Source organism: Haliotis cracherodii, unplaced genomic scaffold, assembly GCF_022045235.1.
Source record: "Haliotis cracherodii isolate W230 unplaced genomic scaffold, xgHalCrac1.p SCAF_1, whole genome shotgun sequence".
NCBI lineage: Eukaryota > Metazoa > Mollusca > Gastropoda > Lepetellida > Haliotidae > Haliotis > Haliotis cracherodii.
In genome coordinates, this window is record NW_027266264.1 from 13,386,570 (window position 1) to 13,405,679 (window position 19,110).

Consider the following 19,110-nt stretch of genomic DNA (forward strand, 5'->3'; position numbering starts at 1 on the left):
TGAATTTAATTATTACTCATGTGCAATAATGTATGGCCTATTCAGAGGATGAATGAAGGATTATATAAACTACACCGAGCAAATGAAAGTATACTCTTGAAATGGGATTTGACCAATTACAAACGTTACCAGAACGTTACTATGCTGAAAACAATCCCCTAAACATGCAAACCTACATGTATGGCCAAAAACACAACTATGAAACCCGTATGAAACTATTTCTTGTTTGTTTCATTTTTAACCACCATCAAACATGGGTGTATACTTTGTTTTGCCCGGTAGTTCAGATAAGCGGATAAATGTGATGTATTGTTTTACATGTGCAACCTTTGTTAACTGCATCTTCCCAGCAAGCTTGTGTGCCTTCCCTTATTTAACTTTCATCTTTGTCCTTCCAGTAACCTGAACTGCAGATGGAATATCTTTGCTGCGGATAACGATGCTGTGATCGAACTGGTTACTATGACCTCCAACATTGCCGACACTTCCCCATCTTGCAGCGGTGACAGAGTGTCTGTGACGAACTGTAAGTCATTGTGTATTCCACATCTGCCTGCGCAACAGTGGACCTAAAGAGTGACGAGAATTGCTACTTTGAATTACAGTTTAGATATCATACTTGCAATATATTTTAATACTATACCAACCTCCGTTAAAAGTTACATTTGCGCAAATTGTTGTTCGGGTGATCCATTAATTACTTAACTATTCACAGAAGTTAACTGTAGCGATACAATCGTCACAAAAATGCCTTCAGCTATCGATTTGATTTACGTTCACAGAATTATTACATTATGTAATTGTTCCATTAGTTATCTAGAAAGATCAGATGTGGTATAAACTATTGCATTTTTTAACATATTTTCAATCAGCTAATAAGACAGAACTTGGGATATTCTGTGGAACAAGCAAGCCTATATTTGAGAGTACAGGACCAAACATGACTGTTGTTTTCAAGACTGATGGCACCAATGAAGCACAAGGGTTTCTTTTGAAATACAAGCAAAAATCTGGTATGTCACGTTCCCATGGTTTTACAATAAGAAGTCATCTTTGAAATAATTAAATTTAGATAAGCCAAATATGTGTGGATCTGACTTACGTACCATATAGCACAATGAAATATCTTTTGCGTGTCTAATAAAATCAATATAGGTCTTTTTCAGATATGCTACTATTAATGTTAATATTTACTGATAAAACACATTCCTTCGTCCCCAGTTGACAATAAGATCTGGTGTATTTTTTGTTGTTGTAAACAGTCTATTACTGTGTATTAATAATTCATCACGTGAAACTGTTATGAATATAATAAAATTGGCATGTAATATAATATGCCTGGTGTGGTGGCTAATGAATTGCACAACTCTTATATAACAGCTTTTTAAGGAACTAATACACAAAGTGAATGATTACATATTAATGACGGATAAACTACTACTACTACTACTACTACTACTACTACTACTACTACTACTACTACTACTACTACACAAATTCGATTTATATATTGTGATTCATGTTTCAGTGCTTACACTCTTACTTTTTCCTGTGGTAGCAAATAAACGAGTAGTAGTGGTTTATGAATACAAACTATTTTTATGTTTCGATTGTTTTGTGGTTTGGGCACTTACTTGGATGTTTTGTGTAATGACAGAACTAACGACGAACAACGACAATATTGGTGAAAGTTAATACCAATACTGAATACAAAACCAGTAATTCTGTAGTAGCGAACTTATGCAATACAATGTTTGGTGCAGGTTCCATACCAGCCACATGTGGAGGATCGCGGCTGACGGCGATTGGTAAAAACAAGTATCTAGGGTCCCCAGGATACCCCAAAGAAAATTTGGGGTATTTCTTTTTATTTTCTCACAGTGTATTTACTAAGTTTGACACATATTGAAACTTCGATCTTGGCCAACGCTTGTTCGGCAAAAAACACGGAATAACGTTCTTATTAGAGTCTTACTTATCATACATTTCTCACAATATAGACATGGAACAAGTTTCAGTTTAGGAACTATGAACTATGAATAAACGATATCTAAATATTTGGTTAATGCAAATGCATAAGCAACATTATGTTGAAGCTGTAAAGGAAACAACCGTTTATACAAACGCATCTATCTGGATTTTTGCAGGGCAAGATCATGCAGTTGGACTATTACAGCAGACAACGAAGCATTTGTCCAAATCAACCTTCTTGATTTAGATGTAGAGTTTGGCGGCGACAATCTACCGGACACTCTCAAGATATATGATGGTATGAACATTTACATTAACCCTTTCGACGTAAGGGTAATCTAATAAAACAATTGAAACAAACTGAATATAGGTTGGTAACACCAACTTCAGACTTATCAGCAGCAAACACATCCCTGTACGAAACATTTAGCACCTGCCAAATTGCATTGAGGGAGTGGTTCAAATAGAAAGGCACATGATTCAAGTTTATGAGTGAAGTTTAACATAAAGAAAAATAGCTGACCAGCACAATAAGGTATACTGATCCTGGATTATGTCCGAAACGCAATTTGACCCTTAGCAGGTTTAAGTTATTGGAACGTTGTTGTATTTCCTTATTTCACAATTTATACAACTTCTTACTGAACTCAATCCCTCATGAGTCGCATGTATCGTAATAAAATATTTGTAAAACTTTGTCCACTTTCCCCATGTCCACAATCCAACAATAGACGACCTGAATTAGTGTCTCAACTTGAATCAAATAGTAACTGACAGGCAATTCAGAATTTCGAATTATCTGTCTACTTGTGAATTGGTGTTGAAAGTTCCACGCACTGGACGCAGATAATTCGATAATTACGTAATTGTTTGTAGCTCGTAGGTTATTTTTAAAATGCAACTTGTTCTCTCATATTCTGTATTAGCTGTGCTATGTAACAGGAGCTTCTACTGCAAGTCCTCTTCTTGCAACATGGCGTGGCCAAATGAACGGTTACTGTTTACAAAGCTCTGGAGATGTGATGACTATTGTCTACCAAATTGATGACTCCAACAACGGAAGAGGATTCAACATCAGCTACAGACAAACTTCAGACGTAAACGGTAAAGTTGTTAGTTGAAATGAAGACATTTGCCTTCAACCTACGATGATTTCAACGGCATATCGAAGGGAATATTATTGAAAGCTTGACCTTATTAATAAAATGTATTCTACATGTAGACTTAATATTTTGTTTATAAGATATCATTCCTTATAACCAACGAACATCCTAAACAAAAGATACATTTATCAAAGAACATAAGATACATATTCGCAGGAACATAAGCTGCATATATCCAGGAGCTTTATGTGAACTATTTTCCTGAATCACCAGCCACATATTCGTTGAAAGTGAAGGTTAATCGCACACTCCGGCGCAATGGTGACTCAGCATAACACCACTGCCACAGGCTAATTTGCATATCACGTGACCGGACTTTTCTCTTGTTTCTAAACAAACACGCTTTTTTCAGAAATCAGAATAGAACGGACTAATGCAAGCATTTGGGGGCGCTTTACATATCGTGTTGCATAATTATATAAATATGCTACTACAACTGCAATAATGAGTTGCATGACAATACATATTTACACATCAAAGTGACCGTATCGCTAGCTCTCCGTAGGGCTTCGATGACAGCACGTGGAGCCGTACAACCAATGTAAACATAGGATGGCTATGCAAATGGAAATAGTTTTTCACGATTTAGGATATTTCTTCAATGAAAGTTAACCATTCTGTGACATATGTTTATCTTTTTATGTAGACTTGTCAAAAACGAAACAGATTAAAAACATATGCAATATCTTGAACGATGTTACGAATGGTCACATGGCGCTGGCCTGTGGCAGAGGTACTATGCTGGTCGCATGGAACTCTGGGTAGGAGAGTGGGTTAATCGTATCAAGGTAATTTAATGTTTCATTGCAGATGGAGACTGTTCAAGCTATGGTTTAGACGCTGCGTCTACTTATTCCTACATCATATCGCCGAGAAACCCGTTTCCTTACCCGGGGTATGCATTTTGTTTTTAACGCCATATACGCTTTAGGAATTTCCTATTGGAGACTAATTCTTGTGCTGCTTGTGTAATGTTTGTAAACGTATTATTTGTAATAAACACATTTCGTACATTCTGTCACTCTACTGTTTGGCATGAGGTGTGATCGAACTTCAAACATTGTATCCACAGATGTTAATTAAAATGCACTCATTTAATACGAACTAAAACAACGATAACCGCACCAATTGTTCATTTACCGTAGTGCAATGATAACCCAAGTTGATAATGCAATGTCTATTGTCTGACTATCAAATTGATAACTGGCATGGAATCTTTCCCATCTCTTGCAGCAATTCTGACAGCCCAACATACCATCTTTCCACTAACCATCCCTATCGAATCAAACTCGAGGTACTGGTATCAGATCTCCCCGAAGCAGTAAATGGCGAATGTACACGCGACTACGTGACGGTGTATGACGGTGAGCTCATATAACCACTTTACACTATAAGTGACCTTCAAGCAAGCATCATCTTTTTAACATGATTTCAAGGGGTATTTGCGCATGTGTCACAACGATGTCGTCGTCTGCAAATTAACGATGCAGTAAAGCTTTCCAGAATTATAAGCTCATCTAGCGTATCTAGGAAGCTTTTAAGTATAATAATATTTGATTTATTCTGCATTAGATGGTACTGGCACATTCAAGTTTATAGTCATGCATATTGCGCTGTGTACTCCATCATAAGATAGGGATCCCTATCAAATGCACATCAAATTGCGGTTAAACTTTGCCTACACCTTCCATGATTGCTAAATTTTCATTTACCCGTGATGTGGAAATACCACAATAACTCTGACGCCCGAATTGAAATTCTCAAATCAGTGATTCTTCCTGTTGCCATACATGTTCTTCATTACAAATATGATGTTACCTTACTGCTTCGTGTCATATACAGGGTTTCAAGCAGCCTCGATGCCACTAAAGTCCATTAATACCCAAAAATCCCAGTTCTGTGGTAAGGATGTGCCGACGTTTGTTAGCACCAGCTACGTGATGTTAGTTGTATTTCACACAGCAGCGACACCAACAAACACTGGCTTTCAGATGAGATACAAGCAAGGACACTTTGCCGGTAATGTACAGCTCACATCCTTTTATTGTCTCACCCAATGAATGCTATACATGAACATCTAGTTACTCTCGTTTTATGGTCGAGTATAAACTTGTTGGTTGTAAATATCCGTCAACTTGACGGTGTTGTATTTCATCCTTTTAAAGGTTTACTCAGCAATCGTTTATGAATGAATCATGAATAGATACATAACTTGCTTACCTTCTGGGACGTCAACAGATCCCAAAGTGCTAAATTACCCCTACTGGAAGGCAATACACCGGTGTCTTATATGCGTTGGTGACAATGTACTTTACAACAGTAATAATAAATGTCGGTTCGGTAGAGACCGGCTCACGTTGGATACCCCTATAAGGACAAAGTATAAATGACGTGTACATGATCCCCCACGATAACGTGAAAACACCAATCCCCCTCTATACTACCGAAACCCGGGAAAGTAAATCTCCTTTGTGTATGTACATGCTTTATACTGCATACATGCATGTGCGGCTGATGTATAAGGGAAAATACGTTAATTTCCAGAATATGTTTTGTATTGTTACGATTGTTAACCGATGAATGAGGGTCATACATATGTCGATGTTTCTGTAATTCAGACGAATATGTGCCTCCATGTGGTGAGTCTCTGACTGCTACGGATGCTGCCAAAAACATTACATCTCCAAACTACCCAAACAGTTACGACGGGTAAGGCACAGCTAACTCCCAAGCTGACATGAATTCATGTGTCTGAATAATGTCGTTTCTTCATAATATAATTATCGTTTAAATTGCGTCCGTTACCAATCACCGTTACCATCTGTTGTTTTCATTGAGATGTGGCTAAAACAAATAGATCATGCTCAACTTGATCTATTTATCTCGAAAACCCATAGTGATCACGATTAGGATGGGTACCCAGCTTGTCACTGTAATTTCACACAACTGACTTAAATGATGATTGGGTGGTGGCTTATTGTGTCATTGCACCCTGACTAATTAATTACAGTTGCGACTGATGTAGGCAACTGCTTCACTGGATCTGACTCAATCATATACATGATTCAGCTAGAATATCGCTGACTGCGGCGTAAAACATCATTCATCCATTCACGTAATCGCGTGAAACTGTCCCTTCAACTAAATCGACTTAAAAATAACCGTAATTTGAGACAGTAAAATGAAAATAACACGTGATGTGTGGCTGGAAACTCACAAATATCTTTGTCACTAGGGAAATCCGTTGTCCTTGGACCATTACAGCGTCAGATAGCACCAAAAATGTACGCCTCACTGGGACTGACTTTCAACTGCATGCCGCCTTCGATGTTCAATGTCAATACCAGCCTAGTAATATGAGAATTAGTGACGGTGAGTTATGGCGTCGATAGCAGCATGCATTGTGTGTTAATTATTGGACATGTATGAGGGAATTCTATTTATGAATGCGCTATGTCTGTACTACCTAACAACGATGTGGCGGACGACGGAATGTTTTGGTATTGGTGATCATGAGGTGAAGTAAAATAGGTTTTAAAGTCGCGTTCATTATTATTTAACTTAAATGCGACGTGTGTGTTTATGTCGGTTTTATAGTGCTAGCTTTCTGATATGCAATACCACAGTTTAACATGGATACCCCACTATGACACATAATGACTTCGAGCCGGCCACTCCCAGCGCCAGGCAAGGTAATAACAAAAATCCACATTTTAACGTTTGGTAAAACATATTTCAAACACAATTCTAGAGTCAACCAAAATAATTGCTTGAACCAAAGCTTATACATATGTTAGATAAATTGTTTAAGCTCATTCATGTAATAAAATGGATGGGCGGAGGTTATTGTGGCCAATTTGTGTTAACTTTATGTTCAATCTCGTTACGCCTATCTCTGTCCCAGGAACAACTGATGCGTCACCCAGTGCGTGGGAATGTGGAAACCAGACCCTGATACAACGCCAGAGTACTGGACACGTCATGACGCTGTTGTTAAGGGCCGATGGTACTTCAAGGTACAGAGGATTCAATCTGCAATACTTTCAAACAAGAGGTGACATATTTGAATAATACAACTGGTCCTCCCAATTGCTTTTCGCGAACACCTAGTATCATATGTACATATGTACATGCTATTGCATGGACACGTACTAATAATGTATTGTGTCTTTTAGCACATGGGTTTGGAAAGGGTTTAGGGACTTTTTTTAAGTTTCTCCGGATATAACGAGATTGAAATGTATCGAATAGTTGCATTTCACGAATCCAATAATTCATAAGGAGTGATTTTACATAACAATTGTCAAGTATATACAATACAGTTTGTATTTTGAGGGCCACGTGGTATCATATTGCGAATGTGTGACTTTGGGTTTACGCCGTTTATAGCAATATTACAGGTAAATCACCACTAGAAACTGGTTTAAAACATTGTACCCTTGTGGGGAATCGAACCAAGATTTGCAGCATCACGAGCAACGCTTGGGCTTCTAGGCTATCCCATGTCCACGTTATATGCCAAGGGTTTTTACAAGTATGATATTGTTTTACAAGTACCTTTATCAGGGCGACTAGGTTATAAACGCGTTTATTACCCACATGGTGAAGAGACGGTCGCTTTTATGTCTTTTTGTCATATACGTTTTGCACATGCATTGGATCCATACTATATGTTCAAATATATAACAAGCTCTGTATTCCTTCAGATCCACTGCCTTGTGATTTTACAATCGGCATCACAGACATAACCAGATCCGGCAAAATCATATTTCCAGGGAATGTGGAGGGCTCCACTCAGTGAGTTAAAAGAAAGATATGAAATATTGCACATGTGGCAATTATACGTATGTATTACTTATACGTACAATTTGCATTCTAGTGTAACACATAACATGTTAAGATATTCATGATGCTAATGTACGTATCCACCTGCGGTCTTATAAAGTCTATTCGACAAATTACATACTTTTATCATCTGTTTCATATTTGAAAAGTCTACACAATCAGACACACATGTGTTAGAAAGAAAGTCTTGTCATGTCTATAAGAAAATACCCTAAAATACCAATGCACTTCACCATATGTACATGTAAGAAGACCGGTGAAGATCCGGGGTAGAATAGCTCTTCGGCAACCCATTCTTGCCGTAAAGGTGACTATGATTGTCGCAAGAGGCGACTAACGAGATCGAGTGGTCAGTCATCGTGTTCCAATTCCGTGTATCGATGCTCATGGTGTCAACCACTGGATTGTCTGGTCCAGAATCGATTATTTACAGGCCGCAACATATAGCTGGAATATTGCTGAGTGCAGCGTTAAACATCAACGAAACAAACAGAAACGTGAAGGCATATTGTGTTAATGTGATCATGATGTCAACGTGCCTACCAGCCACTCCAAACAGGCAGACATAGACAAAACACTTAATTCAAGATGCTTCGTAGCTATGCTTAACATCCCTTGTTGTGGCACCTATTTGTGTGACCTCATTTCATAGTCAAAACTATCCTTTTTTCATGTCACTTATTTTTTTGTGCAATATAGATATAAACTGATGATAAATGCCAGACTAAAACAGAAACCTCCGTCTTATGTTTCAGGAGCCGTTCCTGTTCGTGGTTGTTGAGAAGGGAGAATGTCACGAAGGTGCTTGACATACGTGTTAGGAAGGCTGACATAATTGCATCATCCAGCTGTACAGATGACCAAATAATGGTTTATGATGGTGCGATCCTATTAACTTAATATTATTTTAATCCATCCCCCTTTTACTCTCACACGTTTGGGCTTAGACCCCAGTTTTCACAGATACTTATTTTGGAGTTTTAAAACCTAACGTCTGAAAGCCCTTTGTCACAATGAAATAATCGAGTTTGTAGACGACTGGCAGTATTGGATCTAACTAGTACTGGAATGTACACCTGTTAACGCATATTTGAATATCTAGTATAAATGTCCAAATAACGTCTTTTTTCAGGTAATTCTAGATCAAGTCCCCTCATCGGGCGTTTTTGTGGTATCGGCTTGCCAAGTTTTAGGATGTCGGGAAGAGATGTACTCATCAGATTCGTGGCTACATCACAGCCGGTTACACGTACTTTTGAACTCTCGTATCGAGAAGGTTAGTAGTACGATGGACGAGTGTGTTTAAATCGTACATGTTAATACATACTAATATATAAGGTAACTTAGAATCTCCGTGTAACAAAATGTATAGCGAAAGAAGATAACCTATAATTATGAGGTAGGATATCGAAAAGCTACACTCTTAAAAAAAAAGAAATGCATAGTTTAAAAAATAAGGATATTTACTAAGCGGATGTAAATGTATCTACACAGAATATGCGTGAACACAATCAAATGAAATTAGACACAGTGATCGACAAAAGCATTGTCGCCATTGTCAACATCAATTCAGTCCAGTCATCGCACATGTGTAGCCACAAGGAGGCGTCATGGTCAGTACCTGGTCACACCACCTCTTGCAGCCGTCACTGCTCGACACCTCCTTGGCACAAGTCTTCGGATTTATTCGTGGGGAATTCTTCGCCATTCCTCCTGTAAGGCGTTGGCGAGTTGTGCTAGTGTGTGGGGACGCCGGTGACGTTGACGGACGCGTTGATCAAGTTCGTCCCACAAATGTTCAATCAGGTTGAGATCAGGCGATTTGGACGGCCATGGAAGGACATTGATGTTCTCATTAACAAGGGAATTAACTGTTGCACGTGCTGTGTGGGGCCGAGCGTTGTCATGTTGGAACAGCTCCCTCTGGTGGTCCAAAGTTGGGAGTAGGTGAGGACGCAAAATTTGGTCTATGTATCGGTTTGCTGTAAGATTGCCCTGGACAACCACTAACTGTGATCTACCCGTGTGGGATATGGCTCCCCACACCATGACACTCCCTCCACCAAATCGATCCACCTGTCGAACGCAGTTCGGCGCAAAACGTTCATGTCGACGTCGGTATACACCCTGTCTTCCATCCCGTCGTTGAAGGAGAAAACGTGACTAATCGCTGAACCAAACGCGTCGCCAGTTCCTGAGATCCCAGGCCTGTACTCTGTTGCACCACCTGTCACGTCGTTGACGGTGTAGACGTCGCAAGACAGATCCAACTGTTGGTCGTCTCACGATTTCTGATGGTTTGGTTGGAAATTCTTCGCATACCAGGCACTTGCCCTGCAGTGTCTGTTGCTGTAGCAAATCGATTCTGAAGGTGATGTAACCGGATGTACCGATCCTGAGCAGGGTTGGTCACTCTTGGTCTTCCACTTCTAGGATGATCTTGAGTCGAATTAGTGCGGGTATATCGATCCCATATTCGAGATATGGTGCTTTGGTGAACGTTGAAGTGTCTTGTAACAGCAGACTGGGACTCCCCTGCTTCCAAACGTCTAATATTTCGATATTTCGGTCAGCTGCAGTTAATCTTGGCATTTTTCGATCTCCGTTCACGTCAGAAAATTCGTTATGAACTGATAAAATTTTGTACGGTATTTAATAGTCAGTGTCTCTACTCTTGTTTCCATCATTTTGCACGTGCATTGTGCTGAACACTTTTTCTGAAAGCAATTTCCTTGCATCCTTTGCATTTTTGCTGATAAACGTTTACCAAAAAACATTTTGAGATGTGTTTTGCGCGCAATACACAACAAACATGACATGATTAACGGGAATCAAACATAAGATTTGTCTTTATGACGATTGCTGGGAAAAAAAAATCTAATTGGGTTACTCAAAACACCTATGCGTTTTGTTTTTTTGTAGAGTGTATATGGTCGAATATGAAGGCGATGTGACGTTAGACATTACTTAAAGTTGGTATATGGAAGTCATTATGTTGTTTTACAAAATTACAGTGTCATACAGTGTCATATCTGACTCACTGTTATAGTGATGTACATATGACGAGGGTACTTGTATATTATGCCTATCAAAATAAGAATGAATGGTATTGTGATATGCATATCAAAATACCGCCATTAAATACTTTATATACACAATTGTTTTGTGAAATAGAGAAATTGAGAAATAAGCTTATAATAGATTCCATGTCTACTCAGTCATATGTCGCCGACAAAACCAACAAGTTTACATTGATTTTCAGATGACCTCTCTTTCTGGACTCGTAAGACCATATATGCTCTGAGGAAGGAAAGCACCCTTACCTCTCCAAACTACCCATTGAACTATCAACGGTAACTTTGTTTTATCTTAGAGTAATCAAATGTACGTTTCGCATCTGTTGTGTACATTTCTTTTACAGTCCATTTGTGTGATATACACATTATGTTTCAGGGTTATATCTTAATTGACATTTTTCCTATGATTCTTTAGGAAAGCGGAATATTCCTGGGATCTATACACAGTCGACACTGGTAAAAACATTGTCATAAAAGTGGTGACGTCAGATATTGAGATGTCAGAAGGTTGCGTCAACGACAGAGTTCAGGTGCACGACGGTAGGCATACTATTATAGTCATTAATCATTAACTCCTTGTTAAAAAATATTGTTGTATAGACAAAACAGTGCAATCATTAAACAGTCACAAATATACAACATTACCGTCCTTGTGTTTTTATCTCGCATACCGCAATAACACGCGTATCGTTTCAGGTGCCTCTAAGAACGCCAAACTTCTTGGAAAGTGGTGTGGAACCGACACACCGACATATCAAAGTTCAAGGCAACACATGGGCATCTATTTAATCAGCAACGACAACGACATCGCCGGCAAAGGATTCGAAATCCAATACTATACACATGAAAAAGAAGATGGTGAGTCAGTTTAAGCTCTTTCCAATTGGCGTTATTCTCTAGTGTTGAGGTTTCACGATTACCAATTGTTCATCGCCGTTAACAATCCCCAGTTATACGTTTTATAATATATCAAACAGACTAATGCTTAAGCTCTGAAAATATAAAATTCTGTTACAAACAATCAACTCCCTTCGAATTGAAAAGGAGCCACCATGAGATGGGAGATAGAGAAATATCTAGACTCGGATATTTAGGGCCATACCATTACAGTAAGGGCTTGGCTGAAGGAGAGATATTATGGTTTCGAGGACTTTGAGACAGACTGTATATCATACTACCACTATATGTTGTAAAATGTTTGTCTTTTTAATTTTTGTTATATTATTGTTACAAAGCATAATAATTCAACTGATTCTACAATATATAAGCAATAACTCTGACACTAGAATATGATTGCATACCATATGCAGTATTCAAATGTCTATACGCCTCTAAAATAATACTTACTAATAAGATTCATGTATGAAAATCAGGTTGCCGAACTGAAACATTTAATCCACAAAGTAGCTACATCAATTTTACACCTCATCCGGCAGGATAGGCCAGCGTTGATTCCCATAGGCGTGTCAGAATTCTGTAATCGTAGTCTCGAAACACAGATTCGTCCCGATTATCATTTGTGGTTTGTCAGCACAATATGCCGCTCGTGGTTTTCAGTGGTCAATGTCTGAGACGTGTCTCTCCTGATTAAGCTGTTCATGACACGCCGTGATATGGTCACTCGCTTTCTTCTGGTGTTAATATATACACTGGCTACATATGCTGGTATGCTGGAATCTTGGTCTTCTGGTGGTACAATATGCAGAACATGTACCATCAATGGTACACTTTTGAAAAACTTGCCACAAGGAGTTCAATTGCTAATATCAAGAGCTATGTATGATACAAACGGTAACAATACAAGTCAAAGTTTTAATTCATATTTTATTTCAGACTCAAATGTTGGAGCAATCGTTGGAGGAGTGATTGGTGCTTTGTTGGCTGTTTGCCTGATTGGGGCTATTGCATTCATCATTATTAAAAAGCCCTTTTCAAGAGGAGTCAGAAGGAACCCCAAAGCATCTTATGGTGTAAAATGAAATGAGTGTATAGCGTAAATCGCAAACAAAAACATATTATATGTTCGTGAAATACAAAAATATGCCCATATGCATAAAAATAGTAAGCCCGTCAGTTTAGCTGCAACGTTCATTGTATATATTTCCATTTGCTGACTGGAAATGACCTTATATGAATGCCCTTTCTCATGCAACATACATTGTAACCAAATGATATTGCAACAGCTGATCTTCAGACATCCGTTTGCATATATATATGTCAAGGGATTACCTTGTTTTTATGATCATTTTTACGTGTTTGAATGTATATTTACATATTATAAGTGATTTAAATGACACCATGCTATATTTTTTATTTGCAATTGTGTTGTACACATGCCATGCTTTTATGATAAATATTTATATAGATGTAAGTATATCTTTCGTTGTTATTTACGACAGTTGCCTTCTTTAGTTTTAAAACATTATGCTTGCTGTATCTGCATGAAGACAAGAAGGACATGATACAAAATTGGAGTATAACAATTAACCATATCGTTTAAGGGAGCTAACTCTATAAACGCTAGAAATAGTTATGTAGGTACAATATTACCATGTGTACCACAACAACAACAACTAGTACTGCTATCACCACCACTCCTGCTGCTACTATTACTACTGCTTACTACAAAAACGTTTATTTATGTGGTATCATTTCAGTAAGGCCACGGACCGTTTGGACAGAGTGAACATGATATAAAGCGGTTGTAGAGGTTACAATGATAATTTCTTTACAATTTAATTTAAATCTAATGACACAGCATATTACATTGTTTATGCTACATGACATTAATGAAGTAAATTTATCTTTATTTGAAAGTATATAATATGTGTACATGTATTTTCTTATTTCATTATTTTTTCAGCAAACTAACAAAACAAGATATTCAACCTCATTAAAAAAAACAACATAATCTTAAATTATGTCCATTAATCTATGCGCTATGCATCTGAACCGCTATAATACACAATCACAGTTGTCGTGTTTTTGAACCCACATCAGAGTCTGAAGTTCTTGCCGAGTCCAACGAAATCCTGCCCATATGATCCCATGCCAAAGAGAGTCTAGGTGAAACCGTTTTATCACTACAAATGTACATGCGACTCTCGTACCTGCTACTGTGAAGAATGCGCTAGTTTCACCTAAGGATGTTTGGTATTAACGGTATATCGGTAAATTGAGGTTCATTTTTTCCACGATACATATCACAATATCACTTTTTCATGTTCGATATATCAGGTGATTTCAAATTGATGTTTTTACCATGTATTTAATGTTATATCCTTGCAAAATGCCTTCTCTGCCCAGGCGCGAGCATCCGGGGCCCCAAGATGGCTGCGTATTTATGGAATGAAACATTATGTTGTTCCAGCATTTTGTTTTGTTCCATTTATGAACATAAGTTCATACCTAATGTATCAGATTGCTTACCAATTCAAAATTTAGAATTATACAATACATCGCGATACATGTACGTATCGCAATATGTCCTTGTGCATTGCCAAATATTGTGATACATTTTTAAACCTCCAATACCCATCCCTAACTGCTTGTAGTATTACCACTACCATCATCACTGTGTTGGCGTAGTTTATTTTTCACGTAAATATTATTGCTAATGCAAGTGCACAAACAGTCTAGACCATCCGTGAAACAGATTTCATATAGTTGTGAAAATGATATGAATGGACCACTGAAACTCAGTGATGACACCAGGTGTTCGCGAAAAGGGTACTCATGTCCTGTCCTACGGGTAGCACACGATATTCACACAATTTGCATAAAAAAAGTATTTATGTATTGCGTGACTGATTCACAAGCAGTACTCAAGCCATGCAACGGCAAACTGACAACACACCAGAGTAAACAAACCAGACAATCTGTTGATCGATGAGCCAGAAAATCCAATTACACGATAATGCAATTACTGGTTTTGTTGAAACTGATATAAACGATATGTTAATTTTGAATTACGGCTGCTGTGTACCTATTCAGAGATTCTGCTGCTTATCAGTCAAGAAAAACGTTTCAGAAATATATTCGTTTTACATAGTCGGGAACAGTTTTAATGTATCGGCACAAACATTTTTTTGTAGTTGACTCAGCATAGATAAATACTACTGAGCTTATGGTGACACTCGGGACCCTAGTCCACAAATAGAAACAACGACCCAGTATAAGTAAGTAAATTATCAACGTAAGAATTGTTATAGGGTCAATATAAGGCATATATGTTAAACATAAATAATATTAATATAAGTCTACTATTTATACTAAAATTACAAATTAACAAATACACACATTGAAAATGATGTTGGCTGCACAGATATATCTTCAGTCAAGTTATTACGAAATGTTTCAAACTATATTGAAACATACATTATGTTCATACCTTATAATTACCGCTGCAGTTTTACAATGAGTCATGTGTGTAGGGTTTTGAACGTACCGCCTCCATGTTGCTTTCACTATTAGTCATTTTGTTTTCAGAGATAGAAGTATTGAAACCTAAAGACTTTACAATATAATGACAATGTCTCATACATTTAAGGAAGATTCAATGAAAACATATGATTTTCCGTACGGTTATACGGTTGTTTCGGCGAACACGAATTCAGCCTTTATTGCGACATGGTGACGTCAGTAGCTAGGCGAATCGGTGTCAGAAGCAGCTGTGTATAATAATACAATGTGAATAGCATATGCACAAATGTCAACACATGCCGATCAATTAGCTTTGACAAAGTCCTAAGAATTGATTTTGATTGTCGCTTAGGCCTAGGTGCATGGTCCATGTGTAATCATTGAGGGCCGGAATGACTGAAATCTTTCACGTTGACAAAATAGTAATGACACTTCCAGTGCGTTCTACTATTTAAAACCTGCAATATCTCACATCTAAAAAGGGACAAAACCATTTGCATAATCATAATACTTAAAAGCGACAAAACTCATTCTATAATCTTAAGAGTGCAGTGAACAATTCCTGCTATTTAATGAGCATGTGTTTACGAATCACTATCAAATTGTGATGATATCAGCTGTTCGCAAAAGGGTGAGCGTATCCTGCCTCATCGATGGTACCTATCACAAACACATGCATAGGCAAGTAAGTTGTCCACATGAAAAAACCACCACGGGAACATATGGTACATATAAATTATCCATCGCACATCGGATAATAACGCCGTTTTGAACAATATATCAGTTACATGTATATCACGATGTGTCAGCTTGGTGTTGGGTGGGGGTGGGGTGGGGTGGGGGGTGGGTAGGGGGGGTGGGGGGGAGAACGAAGTGATGCTGGTCTTAGACCGTTTGCCATTTTGGTGAAACCCACAAGCACGGGGCGGTAGTCACAGGCCTATAGACATATCCAGGGCAAACAGGGATTCGAACCTAAATGTCACATGTTTTGGGGCATTGATAAGGGACACAACTAAACACAATCCCGTCATCTAAAACTTGACATCCTGTATTATTCTATTTACAATGTTTCGCAGTGTGTTAATAATTCAATATATCAATATGTCGGGTGCTGAATGGCTGCTAGGTAACGGCAGTACATGCACACAGCTCCTGTTTGCACAGATACGTGCAGATGTTCTGGAGTGACAGATCATGATCAAATACTTAGGATCGTTAAAAATGCCTGTTGTAGCAGCTTGCACAATACTTCTGAACGAAATGCCTTATACCCACTGAGTCACAAAGAATGGCGGCACCATTGTGTTGATGTTCACATGTTCAACACAAATCATATGATGTGGGGGCACGGGTGGCCCAGTCGTCTAAGGCGCCGCGATTCGCTGTGCAGAGTTGCGTCCCTTGGGCACGCCAGAAACCTATGATTGTGGGTTCGAATCCCGGTTCGCCCCTTTTCTGTTTCCAGGTTTGTCAGCACCATACCCGTGCTCGTTGGTTTCACTGAAGTGGTAAACGTCTTCGACCTGCATCACTTCGGGCTTTCCTTCCACATTAAGCTGACACGTCGTGATATAACTGGAATAATGTTAAAAGCGCCGTTAAACCCAACTCACTCACTCACTCATGGGATGTAAAACAAAATATGACTGAATGTGCGTTTCATATTTCACCCTCTGTATCGAAATGGCTCCCGTATTCTTTGCTGAGCCATCAGCATTAGCGTTCAGTGACTGTATGTTCAATCAAATAATCTTTTTTCTTGTGTTTATGCGTTAAACTAAACTCGTTTCCAGGAATCATATGCGTATTGTATTAATGCAGGTGCATGTGTAGGTACCTACATGATGGTGAGATATATTTTGATATCACATCATCCATGGATAACTTATGATGACTCTTATAGCAGGCCGTTATAATCATTCGTTACCGTCAGTTGTTCCAATCTTCATGGCTCTGGGGTATCCTAGTGGTCAAAGTGTTCGCTCGTCACGCCGAAAGCACAGGTTTCATTCCACCCATGGGTATAATATGTGAAGCCCATTTCTTGTGTCCCCCGCCTTGTTATTACTGGAATAAAGCGACGTAATACCATGCTCACTCACTAACTGACTATACCAATCTTCATCCATAGACAGTCATCTGACATTTCGAAATATGACTATGATCTAAACTCACGGATATTGTGCTTCTCATGTTGACATTTATCAATTTATTTTCTCTGACCGCCTCCGTGGTCTGGTGGTAGACCGTCCACCCGGAGAGCGGAAGGTCCGGGCTTCGATTTCACACCAAAAGACGTTAAAAGATGGTACTTGTTGTTACCCTGCCTGGCGCTCGGCATTAAGGGGCTAAAACAAGGACTGGTCGGCTCGGAGTCAGTATACTGTGTCTAAGTGGGGTATCAATGTTAAACTGCGGCATGGTATCTCAGTGTGCTAGCACTATAAATCGGCATCAGTCCGGACTAGTACAAGCAGCTACACACACACGTGCATGCACGTCACTATATAAGTGCAACAATCTTAGACGCGACGTTAAACCCCATTTCACCTCACCTCACCTTTATTTTCTCTATCAATGGCCACGATTCGCTGTGCAGAGTTGCGTCCCTTGGGCACGCCAGAAACCTATGATTGTGGGTTCGAGTCCCTGTTCGCCCCGATTCTGTTTCTAGGTTTGTCAGCACCATACCCGTGCTCGTGGGTTTCACCGAAGTGGTAAACGTCTGAGACCTGCATCACTTCGGGCTTTCCTCCCACATTAAGCTGACACGCCGTGATATAACTCGAATACTGTTAAAAGCGGCGTTTAACCCAACTCACTCACTCTATCAATGGGAATCCCGGTCAGCGCAGGCCTCCGGCACACCTGGAATCAGAACCGACTAAAATGAGGATCGGACGATCACAATGTGTATTGGTCGAGTGTAAGTCATCGTACCCCGATCAATTAATTGCTGTTCATGCTGTCAGCCCCAGTACAGAGCAACGCCAGAGCATAGAAACTGATGCTACCATTACGTTATGCGTAACGAACTCTGAATGTAAAAAGTTTTGCCAAAGTGTACACAGATCAGCGGGAGTGTTTTAAATAGGTTCATGTTCACATTGAACTTCGAATATAACGATGTTATTTTAAGGTTCCTTTGATCTTCATTACAAACATACTTAATTTCAGTCTGTATATATGCTGCATAATTGTGTTCATATATCGGGAGATTGTAAATAAACATGTAGATCTTAGTATTATATACTGTATTGTATTTTTATGTTTTTGTATGTATGATTTTTTGTTCAAATAGATCACAAGACATGCATTCTTTCAGATCAAGTGGTTTTTTGGTGATTTTAAGGACCAAAAGATACAGGGTAAAATCGAATATTCATGAAAGGTGTAAGGCTTCAGTCAGTGAGTAAAGTCAAATAACAATTTCTCAAATATTTAATTTGTGAAAATGACACATATTTAGATACAAGATATGCACATGTTAAGGTTGCACATGTTGTTACATGCTGTACAACACCATGTGTTAAGACCATCGTGATTCTGTGTTACTGCCAAGACAAGGTGACATAGGCATGAACGACTTCTGTGTTGTCGCGAATTACTTGCATAATACCACGGCTATT

At 38.7% G+C, this 19,110-nt stretch overlaps 1 protein-coding gene across 1 annotated transcript in view; it reads left to right on the forward strand.

Moving 5' to 3' along the window:
- The window catches only part of LOC139473063 (cubilin-like), a 36,874-nt gene extending 23,447 nt beyond the window's left edge, over positions 1-13,427 (forward strand). The window contains exons 9-26 of the mRNA XM_071255577.1: positions 399-526; positions 873-1,013; positions 1,764-1,857; positions 2,148-2,269; positions 2,914-3,075; positions 3,945-4,029; positions 4,368-4,498; positions 4,977-5,153; positions 5,753-5,843; positions 6,370-6,506; positions 7,039-7,188; positions 7,841-7,931; positions 8,735-8,859; positions 9,112-9,255; positions 11,242-11,332; positions 11,472-11,596; positions 11,753-11,914; positions 12,890-13,427. Coding sequence (XP_071111678.1) covers positions 399-526; positions 873-1,013; positions 1,764-1,857; positions 2,148-2,269; positions 2,914-3,075; positions 3,945-4,029; positions 4,368-4,498; positions 4,977-5,153; positions 5,753-5,843; positions 6,370-6,506; positions 7,039-7,188; positions 7,841-7,931; positions 8,735-8,859; positions 9,112-9,255; positions 11,242-11,332; positions 11,472-11,596; positions 11,753-11,914; positions 12,890-13,035 — 2,302 coding nt within the window. The 3' untranslated portion in view covers positions 13,036-13,427. The remainder of the gene's footprint in view (positions 1-398; positions 527-872; positions 1,014-1,763; positions 1,858-2,147; positions 2,270-2,913; positions 3,076-3,944; positions 4,030-4,367; positions 4,499-4,976; positions 5,154-5,752; positions 5,844-6,369; positions 6,507-7,038; positions 7,189-7,840; positions 7,932-8,734; positions 8,860-9,111; positions 9,256-11,241; positions 11,333-11,471; positions 11,597-11,752; positions 11,915-12,889) is intronic.
- The last annotated feature ends 5,683 nt before the right edge of the window (positions 13,428-19,110 follow it).